Source organism: Patagioenas fasciata, chromosome 39 (genome assembly GCF_037038585.1).
Source record: "Patagioenas fasciata isolate bPatFas1 chromosome 39, bPatFas1.hap1, whole genome shotgun sequence".
In the NCBI taxonomy this organism is placed as follows: domain Eukaryota; kingdom Metazoa; phylum Chordata; class Aves; order Columbiformes; family Columbidae; genus Patagioenas; species Patagioenas fasciata.
Genome location: NC_092558.1, coordinates 1,333,461 through 1,349,897, shown reverse-complemented (window position 1 = coordinate 1,349,897; position 16,437 = coordinate 1,333,461). Strand labels below are relative to the sequence as shown.

The following is a 16,437-nucleotide window of genomic DNA, read 5'->3' as shown; positions in this document are numbered from 1 at the left end:
GGTGTCACCAAATGTGACAACAGGGCCCACAGGGGTCACCAAATGTGACAACAGTCGCCACCAAATGTGGCGACGGGGCCCATGGGGTCACCAAATGGGACAATGGGGGCCACAAAGTGTGACGACGGGGCCCGCAGGGGTCGCCGAATGTGACAACGGGGCCTGTGGGTGTCACCAAATGGGACAACGGGGGCCACCAAATGTGACAATGGGGCCCACAGGGGTCACCAAGTGGGACAACGGGGGCCACCAAATGTGACAATGGGGCCCATGGGGGTCACCAAATGGGACAACGGGGCCCACGGGGGTCACCAAATGGGACAATGGGGGCCACCAAATGGGAGAATGGGGCCCACGGGGGTCACCAAATGGGAGAACGGGGCCCACAGGGGTCACCAAATGTGACAACGGGGGCCACCAAATGGGAGAACGGGGCCCATGGGGGTCACCAAATGGGACAATGGGGACCACCAAATGTGACAATGGGGAAAAAAGTGGTTTTTTGGGGACATCTGGCTCTTGGGGACACCTCGGGAAGGCAACGAGGGGTCTTCGCCGGGCTCTTTTGGGTTAAATTTCAGCGCTTTTAGGTCAAGGAATGGTCTTCACCAGCCCCTTTTTTGGGTTAAATTGTAGCGCTTTTGGGTCCAAAGGCGTCCGGAAGGCGCCGGCGCGGTCGTCGCGCTCGGTCAGCGGATCCTCCACCGGGGTTAATGTTTGACGGGGTTGGGGACAAGGGACACGTGGGACGTGGAACAAGGGGGCTGGGGACATCGTGGTGGCCTTGGGGACAAGGGTGGAGGTGTCACCCCATTGGTGGTGGCTTTGGGGATATAGGTGGAGGTGTCACCCCGTTGGTTCTGGTCTTGGGGACAAGGGTGGAGGTGTCACCCATTGGTTCTGGTCATGGGGACAAGGGTGGAGGTGTCACCCATTGGTAGTGGCTTTGGGGACACAGGTGGAGGTGTCACCCATTGGAGGTGGCTTTGGAGACATGGGTGCAGGTGTCACCCATTGGTGGTGGCCTTGGTGGCCTCAGACATCACCCTGAGCCGTTGTCCCCACCAGAGCTGCTTTATTGCCCAGGACACGTCCTGTGGTGTCACCGGCTGTGGGGACAGGTCCCATGTCCCCGTGTCCCCATGTCCCCATGTCCCCGTGTCCCCTGGGTCCCTCAGGGTTCCTGGGGCTGGAGCGGGATCTTCTCCTTGGGCTCCTCCGGTGGCTTCCGCCTGGCCCTGGGGGAGGAGCCACCAGTGGGGACAGGACCCTGATTGGACCGTGTCCGTCCAGCTGTCCGTCTGTCAGCATCCAACCATCGTCCATCATCCAACCATCGTCCATCGTCCGTCATCCGACCATCAGCCAACCATCAGCCAACCATCATCCATCATCCAACCATCTTCCAACCGTCAGCCAACCATCGTCCAACCATCAGCCAACCATCATCTATCGTCCAACTGTTATCCAACCATTGTCCAACCATCATCCAACCATCGTCCATCGTCCAACCATCATCCAATCATTGGCCAACCATCGTCCATGGTCCAACCATCATGCAACCATCGTCCAACCATCGTCCAACCATCATCCAACCATCATCCAACAATCAGCCAACCATCATCCAACCATCGTCCATCGTTCAACCATCATCCGACTATCAGCCAACCATCATCCAACCATCGTCCATCGTTCAACCATCAGCCGACGATCATCTATCATCCAACCATTGTCCAAACATCATCCAACCATCGTCCATCATCCAACCATCATCCAGCCGTCATCCAACCATCGTCCAACCGTCGTCCAGCCATCATCCAACCATCATCCAACCATCATCCAACCGTCGTCCATCGTCCAACCATCAGCCAACCATCATCCAACCATCGTCCAACCATCATCTAACCATTGTCCATCATCCAGCCTTCATCCAACCATCATCCAACCTTCATCCATCATCCCACCCTGGTCCAACCACCATCCAAGCTTCAGCCAACCATCATCCATCATCATCCAACTGTCACCCATCCTTCATCCATCATCCAACCTTCGTCCAACCTTCCTCCAGCCATCATCCATCATCATCCAACTGTCAACCATCACCCATCCTTCATCCACCATCCAACTTTCATCCAACCTTCCTCCAACCATCATCCATCATCATCCAACCTTCATCCATCATCCAACCTTCAACCAACCTTCCTCCAACCATCATCCATCATCATCCAACCTTCATCCATCATCCAACCTTCATCCATCATCCAACCTTCAACCATCATCCAACGTTCATCCAACCATCATTCATCATCCCACCTTTGTCCAACCACCATCCAACCTTCAACCTTCATCCAACCTTCATCCAACCATCCTCCAACCTTCCTCCAAGCATCATTCATCATCAAACCATCAGCAACCCATCCACATCTCCACCCATCCACCCCATCTCCACCCATCCACCCCATGTGCCCCCACCCCTCGGCGTCTCCCCCACCTGCTCTCCACCTCCTCGATGGTGTCTGGCAGCGGCATGTTGAGCGTCTCGGGCAGGAAGCCGGCGGCCACGGCGGCCACCACGGGGGCCACCCCGTAGACGGCGGGTGGCAGGAAGGGGTAATACTCCTCCGTCATCTTCACCAGCGGCGCCACGATGCCGCCCACGCGCGCCATGGTGCTGCCGAAGCCCAGGCCCGTCTGCCTGCGCGGCACCGCGGCGTCACCGCGAGGTCACCGCGACGTCACCGCGGGGTCACCGCGGCGATGGGGACAAACCGGGGGTGTCCCTGGGGTGGGACGTACCTGATGGGGGTCGGGTAGAGCTCGGTGGTGTAGAGGAAGACGCAGTTGAAGGAGGCAGAGAGACAACCCTTCCCGATGACGGCCAGGGCCGTGCGCAGCGTCTGCAGCTCTGGGGGACGTGGGGACACCGTGGGGACACCGTGGGAGTAGGGAGAAGGGGAGGGGGTGGAGATGTGGTTGGGTGGTTGGAGATGTCAGTGGATGGTTGGAGATGTTGATGGTTGGTTGGTTGGTTGGATGGATGGATGGATGGATGGATGGATGGATGGATGGAGGTGTAGCTGGGTGGTTGGAGATGTCAATGGATGGATGGAGATGTTGATGGATGGATGGATGGATGGATGGATGGATGGATGGATGGAGATGTAGTTGGGGGGTTGGAGATGTCAATGGATGGATGGATGGACAGATGGAGATGTAGTTGGGGGGTTGGAGATGTCAATGGATGGATGGAGATGTTGATGGATGGATGGATGGATGGATGGATGGATGGATGGATGGATGGACGGACGGATGGAGATGTAGTTGGGGGGTTGGAGATGTCAATGGATGGATGGAGATGTTGATGGATGGAGGGATGGATGGATGGATGATGGATGGATGGAGATGGGTGGGTGGTTGGAGATGTCAGTGGATGGATGGAGATGTTGATGGGTGGTTGGGTGCACGGATGGATGGAGGTGTGGTTGGATGGACAGAGATGTTGATGGGTGGTTGGATGGAGATGTGGTTGGATAGTTGGACACATTGGATGGATGGATGGATGAAGATGTGGATGGGTGGTTGGACACATGATGGACAGATGGATGGACACATGGATGGATGGATGGGTTGTTGGATGCAGATGTGAATGGGTGGACACATGGATGGAGGGATGGATGGATGGATGGATGGATGGATGGATGGATGGACAGATGGAGATGCATGCAGGTGCATCACCCAACATCTGGAGAAGGGACCAACGGGTGAAGCCCCAAGCAGGACGTGTCCTGCTGAGGACCCGGTGACAGATCCCCCGCGTCCCCCACACCCACCTGTGGAGACGAAGATGTTGGCGATGATGACCAACCCCGCCAGGAAGAGCGCGACCATGAGCGACAGGCGCCGGCCCACGTAGCTGACGGACACGGTCACCACCAGCTTCGCCGGGACGTCCACGGCGCCGAAGATCACCTGGATGAGGTAAATGCTGACGCCAAAGTTCTGGAGATCCATGGCCAGGCCGTAGTAGGAGAAACTGATGGAGAACCTGGCGGGGGAGATGGACTTTGAGTGGGGTGACCGACCCCTCCAGGGTGTCACCAACTTCTTGGGGGTGTCACTGTCACATGGGCAGGGTGTCAGGTGGGGGGAGAGGGTTGCAGGACCAACACCCACCCAACCAACCACCCAACCAACCGATCAACCCTCCTCTTAACCAACCCACCACCCAACCAACCAACCAATCAATCCTCTTCTTAACCACCCAGCCACCCACCCAACCAACCACCCAACCAACCAATCAGCCTTCTTCTTAACCAACCACCCACCCACCCAACCAACCAATCAGCCTTCTTCTTAACCAACCACCCAACCAACCAACGAACTAACCATCTTCTCAACTAACTAACCATGTTCTTAACCAACCAACCAACCAACCAACCAACCAACCAACCATCTTCTCAACCAACCAACCAACCAACCAACCAACCAACCAACCAACCAACTTCTCAACCAACCAACCAACCAACCAACCAACCAACCAACCAACCAACCAACCAACCAACTTCTCAACCAACCAACCAACCAACCAACCAACCAACCAACCAACCAACCAACCAACCAACCATCTTCTTGACCAACCAACCAACCAACCAACCAACCAATCAACCAACCAACCAACCATCCAACCAACCATCTTCTTGACCAACTAACCATCGTCTCAACCATCCAACCCCCCCACTGTCCCCCGGCCCCACCAGACGATGGAGAGGCAGAAGAAGATGTGCCGGATCACGGGGGTCCGGACCAGGTCAGACACGGTGTACGACGACTTGAGCGCCGCCAGCTCCTCCTTCATGTTGGACCTGAGGATCTGGGGACATGGGGCGGGTTGGGAGGGGACAGCGAGGCCACCGCCACCCCCCCAGTGGTGCCACCAAACCTCCACCGTGATCTTCTCCCCTTCCTCCTTCTTCCTGTTGATCTTGGCCACGCGTTGAAGGACCTTCACGGCCTTCTCGGCCTTCCCGGACAGGACCAACCACCGCGCCGACTCGGCCAACCACCTGCGGCCATGGGGGAACTGAGGCACCGAGAGACCCCCAGGGTGTCCCCCGGGTGTCCCCAGGGTGTCCCCAGGCCCTACCAGGAGCAGCAGAAGAAGCCGAAGAAGGGCAGGGACACGGTGAGCTGCAGCCAGCGCCAATGGGGGACGGCGTAGGCGATCCCGGCCAGCAGGATCTGGCCCAGCGTGTAGGAGAAACCGGTGATGGCCACGGTGACAGCGCGGTAGGGGGTGGGGATCCACTCCACCACTGCAGGGGGACACGGGGTCACCTCAGGGGTTGGGGACACAGCTGGTGGCCTCCGTGGGTCCACGTCGTTCTTCTTGGCCAGGGTGACCCCCCGCTTCCATGGCCATGGGGACGTCCATGGCCATTGGGTGACCCCAACCATGATCATTGGGTTGTCCCCCTCCATGGCATAGGGACATCCATGACCATGGTGATGTCTCCACCCATGGCCATTGGGTTGTCCCCAACCATGGCCATTGGGTCACTTCTGTTCATGGCCATCGGGTTGTCCCCATCCATGGCCATTGGGTCATCCTCATCCATGGCCATTGGGTGGACCCCATCCATGACCATTGGGTTGTCCCCAACCATGGCCACTGGGTCAAACTCGTCCATGGCCATTGGGTCACACCTGTCCATGGCCATTGGGTTACCCCCATCTATGGCCATTGGGTTACCCCAACCATGGCCATTGGGTTACCCCAACCATGGCCATTGGGTTGCCCCAACCGTGGCCATTGGGTCACTCCTGTCCATTGCTATTGGGTTGTCCCCAACCATGGCCATTGGGTCACCCCTGTCCGTGGCCATTGGGTCACCTCTGTTCATGGCCATTCAGTTGTCCCCAACCATGACCATTGGGTCACTCCTGTCCATGGCCATTGGGTTGTCCCTATCCATGACCATCTAGTCAACCCCGTCCATGGCCACTGGGTCAAACCCATCCATGGCCATTGGGTCAACCCCATCCATGGCCATTGTGTCAAGCCCATCCATGGCCATTGGGTTGTCCCTATCCATGACCATCTAGTCAACCCCGTCCATGGCCATTGGGTCAACCCCGTCCATGGCCATTGAGTTGCCCCCAATCATGACCATTGGGTCATCCTGCCCATGGCCATTGGGTTGTCCCCAACCATGGCCATTAGGTCACACCTGTCCATGGCCACTGGGTCACCCCCATCCATGGCCATTGGGTCAAGCCCAACCATGGCTATTGGGTCACCCCTGTCCATGGCCATTGGGTCACCTCTGTCCATGGCCATTGGGTCACCCCTGTCCATGGCCATTGGGTCACCTCTGTCCATGGCCATTGAGTTGTCCTCAATCATGACCATTGGGTCATCCTGTCCATGACCATTGGGTCATCCTGTCCATGGCTATTGGGTTGTCCCCAACCATGGCCATTGAGTCAACCCTATCCATGTCCATTGGGTCAAGCCCATCCATGGCCATTGGGTCAACCCCATCCATGTCCATTGGGTCAAGCCCATCCATGGCCATTGAGTTGTCCCCAGCCATGACCATTGAGTCAACCCCATCCATGGCCATTGGGTCAAGCCCATCCATGGCCATTGGGTCAACCCCATCCATGTCCATTGGGTCAACCCCATCCATGGCCATTGGGTCAAGCCCATCCATGTCCATTGGGTCAACCGCATCCATGGCCATTGGCTCAAGCCCATCTATGGCCATTGAGTTGTCCCCAACCATGGCCATTGAGTCACCCTTCTCCATGGCCGTCGTGTCCCCCCGTCCCGCGTGCCGTGTCCTCACCCAGGCAGGCGATGCTGAGCCCGAAGCCCGACAGCGCCATCCCGCCGGCGAAGCGGAAGACGCAGTAGGAGGCGTAGTTGGGCGCGAAGGCCGTGCAGGTGCCCATCACCCCCAGCTGCAGGTAGGACCAGAGCAGCAGCGCCTTGCGCCCGAACCTGCAATGGGGGCACTGGGGGTACTGAGGGGGACTGGGAGCACTGGGAGGACTGGGAGGGACTGGGAACACTGGGAGCACTGGGGGCACTGGGGGCACTGAGAGCACTGGGGGCACTGATTGGGACTTTGAGCACTGGGGGCACTGGGGGGAACTGGAGGCACTGGGGAGGGAACTGGGAGCACTGGGGGCACTGGGAGGGACTGGGAGGGACTGGGAGCACTGGGGGTGACTGGGAGCATTGGAGAGGGAACTGGCAGCACTGGGGGCAGTAGGGGGGACTGGGAGCACTGGGGGCACTGGGAGGGACTGGGAGCACTGGGAGGGACTGGGAGCACTGGGGAGGGAACTGGGAGCACTGAGGGCAGTGGGGGGGACTGGGAGCACTGGGGGCACTGGGAGGGACTGGGAACACTGGGAGGAACTGGGAACACTGAGAGGGACTGGGAGCACTGGGAGGAACTGGGAGCACTGGGGAGGGAACTGGCAGCACTGTGGGCAGTAGGGGGGACTGAGAGCACTGGGGGCACTGGGAGGGATTGGGAGGGACTGTGAGCACTGGGAGCACTGGGGAGGGAACTGGGAGTACTGGGGGCAGTGGGGGGGACTGGGAGCACTGAGGAGGGAACTGGGAGCACCGGGGGCAATGGGGGGGACTGGGAGGGACTGGGAGCACTGGGGAGGGAACTGGGAGCACTGGGGGCACTGGGAAGGACTGGGAGCACTGGGGGCACTGGGAGGGACTGGGAGGAGCACTGGGAGGGGGCAAGCGAGGCGGGGGGCGGTACCTGTCGGACAGGCCCCCCAGGAGCAGCGCGCCCACCAGGACTCCGGCCATGTAGATGGACTGGGCCATCTGGCGCAGCTGCCGGTACCCGCACACCAGGTCCCACTGCGGGAGGGGACAGCGTGAGGGGACGGGGACGTGTCCCCCCCGGCCACCCGCGTGTCCCCCCCCGGCTCCCCGGTCCCACAGCTCCGGCCCATCAGCCCCATGGACCCATCAGCCCCACATGGTTCCAGCTCCAGATGGTTCCACCAGCTCCAGATGGTTCCATCTCCATTTCTATCTCCATCTCCAGATGGTTCCATCTCTCCATCTCCATCCATCTCCATCACTCCATCTCTAGATGGTTCTGTCTCCATTTCTACCTCCAGATGGTTCCATCTCCATCTCCAGATGGTTCCATCTCCATTTCTATCTCCATCTCCAGATGGTTCCATCTCCATTTCTATCTCCAGATGGTTCCATCTCCATCTCCAGATGGTTCCATCTCCATTTCTACCTCCAGATGGTTCCATCTCCAGATGGTTCCATCTCCATTTCTATCTCCATCTCCAGATGGTTCCATCTCCATTTCTATCTCCAGATGGTTCCATCTCCATCTCTCCAGCTCCATCCCTCCATCTCCAGATGGTTCCACCTCCATCTCCACATGGTTCCACCTCCATCCCACCATTTCCTTGTGGTTCCACCTCCATCCCACCATCTCCCCATGGATCCACCTCCACCTCCATACGTTCCATCTCCATACGGTTCCACCTCCGCCCTCCCACCTCCGTGTCTCCATCTCCATCTCTCCCTCCCCAGATGGTTCCATCATCTCCAGATGCTTCCACCTCTATCTCCCCATCTCCATATGGTCCCATCTCCATCCCACCAACCCCTACATGGTTCCACCTCCATCACCCCATCTCCTTATGGTTCCACCTCCACCTCTTCATCTCCATATGGTCCCATCTCCATCTCCCCATGGTTCCACCTCCCCACGGTCCCCCCCATGCTCTCAGTGACCCCCGTGTCCCCCGTGTCCCCTCCCCCGTGTCACCTCGGTGACGATCGTGGCCACGTAGATGCTGCGGTCGTAGTCCCACCCGTGGGGACACGGTTCGATGGCCCCGGGGCCACCGCTGCCATTGCTGGGGGACACGTAGAGGTGACAGGAGCCCAGGGTGGCATTGGGGGACCCCAGGGTGCCATCGGGGGACCCCGAGGTGTCACCAGGTGTCCCCAAGGTGTCACCAGGTGTCCCCAAGGTGCCGCCGGAAACTGCTGAGATGCCACCAGGAGCCCCCAAAGTGCCACCAGAGATGGGGCCGGGTGGCTCCGGGGTGGCACTGGGGACAATGGGGTTGACACTGAGGACCCCAAGGGTGGCACTGGGGACCCCAAGGGTGGCACTGGAGATGCTGGGGGTGGCACTGGGGACAATTGGGGTGGTACTGGGGATACTGGGGGTGGCACTGGGGACAATGGGGGTGACACTGAGGACAATGAGGGTGGCACTGGGGACCCCAAGGGTGGCACTGGGGATACTGGGGGTGGCACTGGGGACCCCGGGGGTGACACTGGGGATACCGGGGGTGGCACTGGGGATACTGGGGGTGGCATTGGGGATACCAGGGGTGGCACTGGGGATACCAGGGGTGGCACTGGGGATACTGGGGGTGGCACTGGGGATACTGGGGACACCGGGGGTGGCACTGGGGAGCCCGGGGGTGACAGTGGGGACGCGGCAGCGGTGCGGGGGGACGGCGGCGCTGAAGTTCTGCAGCAGGTTGTGTGAGGCCATGAGCAGGATGGGGATGGAGAGCAGGGACACCTGGAGCAGCTGGAAGCGGCCGAGGCCACCGACGCGGGACAGGATGGAGCCGAACGCCATCGCGGGGACACGGGGACACCTGGGGACACGGGGACATCGTGGGGACATGGGGACAGTGTGGGACATGGGGACATCACAGGGACATGGGGACACCTGGGGACACGGGGACATCGTGGGGACATGGGGACATCACAGGGACATGGGGACATCACAGGGACATGGGGACACCTGGGGACACGGGGACATCGTGGGGACATGGGGACATCACAGGGACATGGGGACATCACAGGGACATGGGGACACCTGGGGACACCGGGACAGTGTGGGACATGGGGACAGGACGGAGCCGAACGCCATCGCGGGGACACCTGGGGACATGGGGACATTGTGGGGACATGGGGACATCACAGGGACATGGGGACATCACGGGGACATGGGGACACCTGGGGACGCGGGGACATCATGGGGACATGGGGACAGTGGGGGACACGGGGACATCATGGGGACATGGGGACACCAGGACAGTGTGGGACATGGGGACACCTGGGGACATCATGGGGACATCATGGGGACATCATGGGGACATGGGGATATAGGGACATGGGGACAGAAGGGACCTGAACGCCATCGTGGGCACCTGGGGACATCATGGGGACATGGGGACATGGGGATATAGGGACATGGGGACAGGACGGAGCCGAACGACATCGTGGGGACATCATGGGGACACGGGGACATTATGGGGACATGGGGACACCTGGAGACATGGGGACATGGGACAGGACGGAGCCGAACACCATTGCGGGGACACCTTGGGGACATGGGGACATCATGGGGACATGGGGATATGGGGACATCGTGGGGACACCTGGGGACACCTCGAGACATCGTGGGGAGATGGAGACAGTGTGGGACATGGGGATATAGGGACATGGGGACAGGAGGGACCCAGATGCCATCTCGGGGACACCTGGGGCCATCGTGGGAAGATGGGGACACGGGCTCACACAGGGACGGTGTCACCGCTCGCGTCACTTGTCCCCAATCCCCCCCCCAGCGCGTCCCTGGGGATGGGACATCCGGCCAGATGGGACACTTGTGTCCCCCCCCATGTCCCATCCCCAATGTCCCCACCCCCCCATGTCCCCAGTGTGATGTCCCCAACTCCCCCGCGATGTCCCCAATTGGTCCCCAACCCCCTCTGTGTGTCCCTCCATGTCCCCAACCTGTCCCCAGCCCCCCCACGATGTCCCCAACCGGTTGCCGTGACCCCTCCCCTATGTCCCCAACCCCCCCACGATGTCCCCACCCCCCCCCCCGCGATGTCCCCGACCCCCCCAGTGTCCCCCCATGATGTCCCCAACCTGTCACCGATGTCCCCAACCTGTCCCCAAGCCCCCCGTGTCCCCTCCCCATGTCCCCAAACCCCCCCACGATGTCCCCAAATCCCCCCACGATGTCCCCAACCTGTTGCCGATGTCCCCAACCCCCCCCGTGTCCCCTCTCCATGTCCCCAACCCCCCCACGATGTCCCCAACCTGTCACCGATGTCCCCAACCTGTCCCAAACCCCCCCGTGTCCCCCCCGCCGTGTCCCCCTCGATGTCCCCTCGGTGTCCCCAGCCCCCGGCCCCGGTACCTCCGCTGTCCCCTCCCGGCCCCTCCTGCTCCCGGGAAATGAGGCGAAAAGCGGCTTTTTTGGTTAAAGTGTCACCGGCTGCGGGCGGGGGGGCGGGGGGGAGGGGCGGATTCCAGCGCCGCGGGTGCCCGAACTCCTGGGTCCCTCTCGAACTCCTGGGTCCCTCCTGAGCTCCCGAGTTCCTCCCGAACTCCTGGGTTCCCCCCGAACTCCTGGGTCCCCCCGAACTCCTGGGTCCCTCCTGAACTCCTGGGTCCCCCCCGAACTCCTGGGTCCCCTCCCCCCCGAACTCCTGGGTCCCTCTCGAACTCCTGGGTCCCCCCCCGAACTCCTGGGTCCCCCCCGAACTCTTGGGTCCCTCCCGAGCTCCCGGGTCCCCCCACTTGCCCCATACGTCTCTGGAGGGGCCTATAGAGCCCCTATAGACTCCCCCACCCCCTATAGAAACCCCCTCCCCCTCACAGACCCCCCCCACCTGTTGTTCCCCCGCACCCCCCATAGGAGCCCTATAGGTTCCCCCGAACCCCTATAGACGCCTATAGAGCCCCTATAGCCCCACCCAGCTCCCCATGGGAGCCTTTAGACCCCCCCATAGTGATTCCCCGACACCCTATAGGCTCCAATACCCCCTATAGACCCTCACAGCCTTCCATAAGCCCCTATAGCCCCTCCACCGAGCCCTATAGATGCCGCAGAGATCCCCTATGTAACTCTTCAAATGCCCTGGTGTTCCCCCTATAGATCTCTACAGGCCCCTATAGATCCTCTCTGGGTCCTGACAGCCACCTATAGATTCTTATAGACCCGGATAAACCACCCTATAGAATCCTATAGACCCGCCCTAGGTACCTATAGGTCCCTAAACCCCCCCCACAGAACCCTACAGGTGCCTATAAACCCCCACAGGTCCCTACAACCCCCTATAGGCCTCTGCTGCCCCCTGGCGGCCGAGAAGGGACACGAGTGTCTAGAGGGACCCAGGAGTTCGGGGGGGACCCAGGATTTCAGGGTGGGGACCCAGGAGTTCGGGGCGGGGACCCGGGAGTTCGGGAGGACCCAGGAGTTCGGGGGGGGACCCAGGGGTTCGGGAGGATCCCAGGATTTCGGGGTGGGGACCCAGGAGTTCGGGCGGGGTACCCAGGTGTTTGGGGGGACCCAGGAGCTCGGGGGGGACCCAGGAGTTTGGGGTGGGGACCCAGGAGTTCAGGGGGGGACCCAGGAGTTCGGGGGTAGGGACCCAGGCATCCGGGGGACAGTTACGGAAACAAGAACTTTATTGAAAACCCCCCCCAAATTCATTAAAAGCTGCGAAACGGCCCCAAAATTGCCCTCCTCCCCCACCCAAAAAGGGGACCCAGGCGTCCGGGGAGGGACCCAGGAGTCCGGGGAAGGACTCAGGAATCCGGGGAGGGGACCCAGGCGTCCGGGCCGAGCCCCCTCCCCACTGAGAACGGCCCCATGGCTGGGGGGGGGGGGGAGGGGGGGCGCTCCCAGTGCTCCCAGTGCCCCCCCAGCGCTCCCAGTGCCCGACTGGGCGCTACGAGTCGTAATCTTCGTCCTCCTCATCCTCATCCTCGCGGGGGGGGGGCGGGGGGCAGCCCAACCCCCACCCCGGCCCCGCCCCCCCCCGCCATGGGGGCGGGACCAAGGGGGGGGAAGGGCAGCCCAGGGCTGTGGGAAGAGGGGGGGGTCAGGGGACCCAGGCGTCCGGGAGGGGACCCAGGTGTCCAGGTGACCCCCCCATAGGGAACCCAGGTGTCCTGGGGGGAACCCAACCCCACCCAAAAAAAGGGACCCAGGTGTCCAAGTGACCCCCATAGGGGACCCAAGCGTCCGGGAGGGGACCCAGGTGTCCGGGTGATCCCCCATAGGGGACCCAGGCATCCTGGGGAGAACCCAACCCCCCCCAAAAAAAAGGGACCCAGGTGTCCGGGTGACCCCCATAGGGGACCCAGGTGTCCGGGGAGTGGGGGAGGGGCGTCACCTGGGGAAGCCGAGGGGGGGCTGTGGGGGGAGGGGCTGCGCTGGCTCCTCGTCCCCGTCGCTGTCACTGTCCTCAGAGTCCTCCTGGCGGGGGAGGGGACACAGGGTGACCCCAGGGGACCCAGGCATCCGGGAAAGGGACCCAGGCGTCCGGGTCACACCCCCATCCCTACGTTCCCAGGGGACCCAGGCATCCGGGGCTCCCCTCCCCCCACACAGTGACCCCCTCCCCACCACCCCCAAAAAGGACCCAGGCATCCGGGTAACCCCCCCCAACTCCCACAAGTGGACCCATCCCCCACCCACAAGGGACCCAGGCATCCGGGGCCACCCCAGGGGGATTTCCCCCCCCCCCACCTCCCGAGGGGACCCAGGCGTCCGGGGCGGCTCCTCCCCCACCTCTTGCTCCGTGTCGGTTCCCGACTGTTTCGGGTCTTTCCCCTTCGGGCCCCCGGGGCCCCCGTTCCTGCGGCCGGGGCGACGCCCCCTGCAACAGACCCCGCCCCCTCAGGGACCCAGGCATCCGGGGGGACCCAGGCGTCCGGGGGGACCCAGGTGTTCGGGGGGACCCAGGAGTTTGGGGGGGAACCCAGGTGTTTGGGGGGACCCAAGCATCCAGAGGGACCCAGGCGTCCGGGAGGGACCCAAGAAGTTTGGGGAGGACCCAGGTGTTCAGGGGGGACCCAGGAGTTTGGGGGGACCCAGGCGTTCGGGGGTGGTCACTGGGAGGCACTGGGAGGTGCTATGGGGGCTACTGGGGCCACTGGGGGTACTGGGACTGAGACCCCACCCCAGAGAGGACCCAGGCATCCGGGGGAGGACCCAGGCGTCCGGGAGGGGACTCAGGCGTCCGGGAGGGACCCAGGCGTCCGGGGGGGACCCAGGCGTCCGGGGGAGGACCCAGGCGTCCGGGAGGGGACCCAGGCGTCCGGGAGGGACCCAGGCGTCCGGGGGAGGACCCAGGAGTCCGGGAGGGACCCAGGCGTCCGGGAGGGACCCAGGCATCCGGCTGACCTGCGCTGCCCCCGCTCCCCGTCCCCGGCCGCCTCGTCCCCGTCCCCCTGCATGTCGGGCACCGCGGCCACCAGGTCCTTGAGGAAATCGAACTGCTGCTCCAGCTCGATGCACTGCTTCCTTAAAAGGAAATGGGTGGGGCCTAGGGACACGCCCACTGGCCACACCCACTTGGGACATGCCCCCCTTGTCCCGCCCCTGGGGCCCAAACCCCGCCCCCGGGGCCCAAACCCCGCCCTGGCTCCCAAACCCCACCCCTGGAACCTAAATCCCGCCCCTGGGTCCCAAACCCCGCCCCTGGGTCCCAAACCCCGCCCCTGGGTCCCAAAACCCGCCCCTGGGTCCCAAACCCCGCCCCCAGAAACTAAACCCCGCCCCTGGGTCCTAAACCCCGCCCCCGGGTCCCAAACCCCACCCCCGGCACCCAAACCCCGCCCCTGGGTCCCAAACCCCTGCCCCATCCGTGTGACCCCCATGACCCCACAGTTTTGGGGAAACCAGGCATTTGCGGGGGACCCAGGAGTTTGGGAGGGACCCAGGAGTTCGGGAGGGGACCCAGGAGTTCGGGAGGGGACCCAGGAGTTCAGGAGGGGACCCAGGAGTTCAGGAGGGACCCAGGAGTTCGGGAGGGACCCAGGAGTTCAGGAGGGGACCCAGGAGTTCGGGGGGGACCCAGGAGTTCAGGAGGGGACCCAGGAGTCTGGGGGGGACCCAGGAGTTCGGGAGGGACCCAGGAGTTCAGGAGGGGACCCAGGAGTTCGGAAGGGACCCAGGAGTTCAGGAGGGGACCCAGGAGTTCGGGAGGGACCGAGGAGTTCAGGAGAGGACCCAGGAGTTCGGGAGGGACCCAGGAGTTCAGGAGGGGACCCAGGAGTTCGGGAGGGACCGAGGAGTTCAGGAGGGGACCCAGGAGTTCGGGAGGGACCCAGGAGTTCAGGAGGGGACCCAGGAGTTCGGGGGGGACCCAGGCGTCCGGGCGGCGGGTGTCACTCACAGGTGTGACGTCGTCATGGTTTTGGCGTTGCGGGACTGGGTCACGTGACACGCCTTGCGCAGCAGCGACTCCAGGAAGAGCTCGAGCGCCCGTGCTGGGCGGCTAAGGAACCGCAGCACTGGGAGCACTGGGAGAACCGGGGGGGACTGGGGGGACTGGGATCCCTCACCCACCCCAAGGGGGACCCAGGAGTTTGGGAGGGGACCCAGGAGTTCGGGAGGGACCCAGGAGTTCAGGAGGGACCCAGGAGTTTGGGAGGGACCCAGGAGTTCAGGGGGGACCCAGGAGTTTGGGAGGGACCCAGGAGTTCAGGAGGGACCCAGGAGTTTGGGAGGGACCCAGGAGTTCAGGGGGGACCCAGGAGTTTGGGAACGGACCCAGGAGTTCAGGAGGGGACCCAGGAGTTCGGGAGGGACCCAGGCGTCCGGGCGGATACAGATGATGACGGGAACGGCTGCCGCCACCTTCCCGATCTCCTCGTCCGTCTGCATGATTTTCTTGATCCGCGCCTGCCAGGGGACACTGAGGCTCGGCCACGCCCCCTCAAACCACGCCCCCACAGGCCACGCCCCGATTAAACCACGCCCCCAATAAACCGCATCCTCACACAGGCCCCGCCCTTTGGCTCCACCCCCCACTGGGGCTGGGAAGGCATGGAGGCCCCACCCACTCACTCAGGTCCCGCCCCCGAGACCTCCCCTAAAGCCCCGCCCCTATTTGCTACGGAAAGGAGGGGATGAGGCCCCGTCCACTCAGCCAAGCCACGCCCCTTCTCGAGGCCACGCCCCTCCCCAAGCCACGGCCCCCCAGTGACTCCCAGTCCCCCCCAAGTGCCCCCCCCAGTGCCCCCAGGCCCGTTGCCACGGAGACCCCATTGCCATGGAGACCCCGTTGCCACGGAGACCCCGTTGCCGCGGCGCCCCCGTTGCCATGGTAACCAACCCCCCCCCCCCCTTCGCCCCGGCCCCGCTGTCCCGCTCACCGGCGGGAAACGCGCGTTGTATTTCTTCTTCTTGCTCGGCATCGCCCCCCCCGGATCCCGCCGGACCCCGCCGGATCCCGCCCCGCTCCGGCCCCGCTCCGGCCCCGCTCCGCCGCCCCCGGTCCCCCCGGTTCCCCGGCCCCGCCGGCTCCGCTGCGGCCTAGCGCCCGCTCCGCCCCGCCCACTTCCGCCCCGAGGCCGCGCCTCTTCCGGGCAGGAGC

General features: G+C 62.9%; 2 protein-coding genes across 3 annotated transcripts; both read right to left on the bottom strand.

The window, feature by feature from the left end:
* Window positions 1–1,055: 1,055 nt before the first annotated feature.
* On the bottom strand, window positions 1,056–11,401 carry LOC136116076 (solute carrier family 22 member 6-A-like). Its single transcript, XM_071801435.1, has 11 exons — window positions 11,244–11,401; window positions 8,832–9,684; window positions 7,791–7,894; window positions 6,849–7,003; window positions 5,144–5,312; window positions 4,940–5,063; window positions 4,755–4,870; window positions 3,831–4,045; window positions 2,797–2,905; window positions 2,492–2,695; window positions 1,056–1,238 (listed from the first exon to the last, which is right to left on the bottom strand). The coding sequence occupies exons 2-11, from the start codon at window positions 9,663–9,665 to the stop codon at window positions 1,175–1,177; spliced, it is 2,094 nt and encodes a 697-aa protein (XP_071657536.1). The 5' UTR covers window positions 9,666–9,684; window positions 11,244–11,401; the 3' UTR covers window positions 1,056–1,174.
* Window positions 11,402–12,499: 1,098 nt separating this feature from the next.
* On the bottom strand, window positions 12,500–16,365 carry DRAP1 (DR1 associated protein 1). Of its 2 annotated transcripts, XM_065862305.2 has the most exons (7): window positions 16,217–16,365; window positions 15,671–15,743; window positions 15,235–15,328; window positions 14,241–14,360; window positions 13,626–13,713; window positions 13,228–13,310; window positions 12,500–12,914 (listed from the first exon to the last, which is right to left on the bottom strand). In XM_065862305.2, the coding sequence occupies exons 1-7, from the start codon at window positions 16,256–16,258 to the stop codon at window positions 12,812–12,814; spliced, it is 603 nt and encodes a 200-aa protein (XP_065718377.2). In that variant the 5' UTR covers window positions 16,259–16,365; the 3' UTR covers window positions 12,500–12,811. The 2 variants fall into 2 exon arrangements, with proteins under 2 accessions (XP_065718377.2, XP_071657637.1); XM_071801536.1 differs by lacking the exon at window positions 14,241–14,360.
* Window positions 16,366–16,437: the final 72 nt, after the last annotated feature.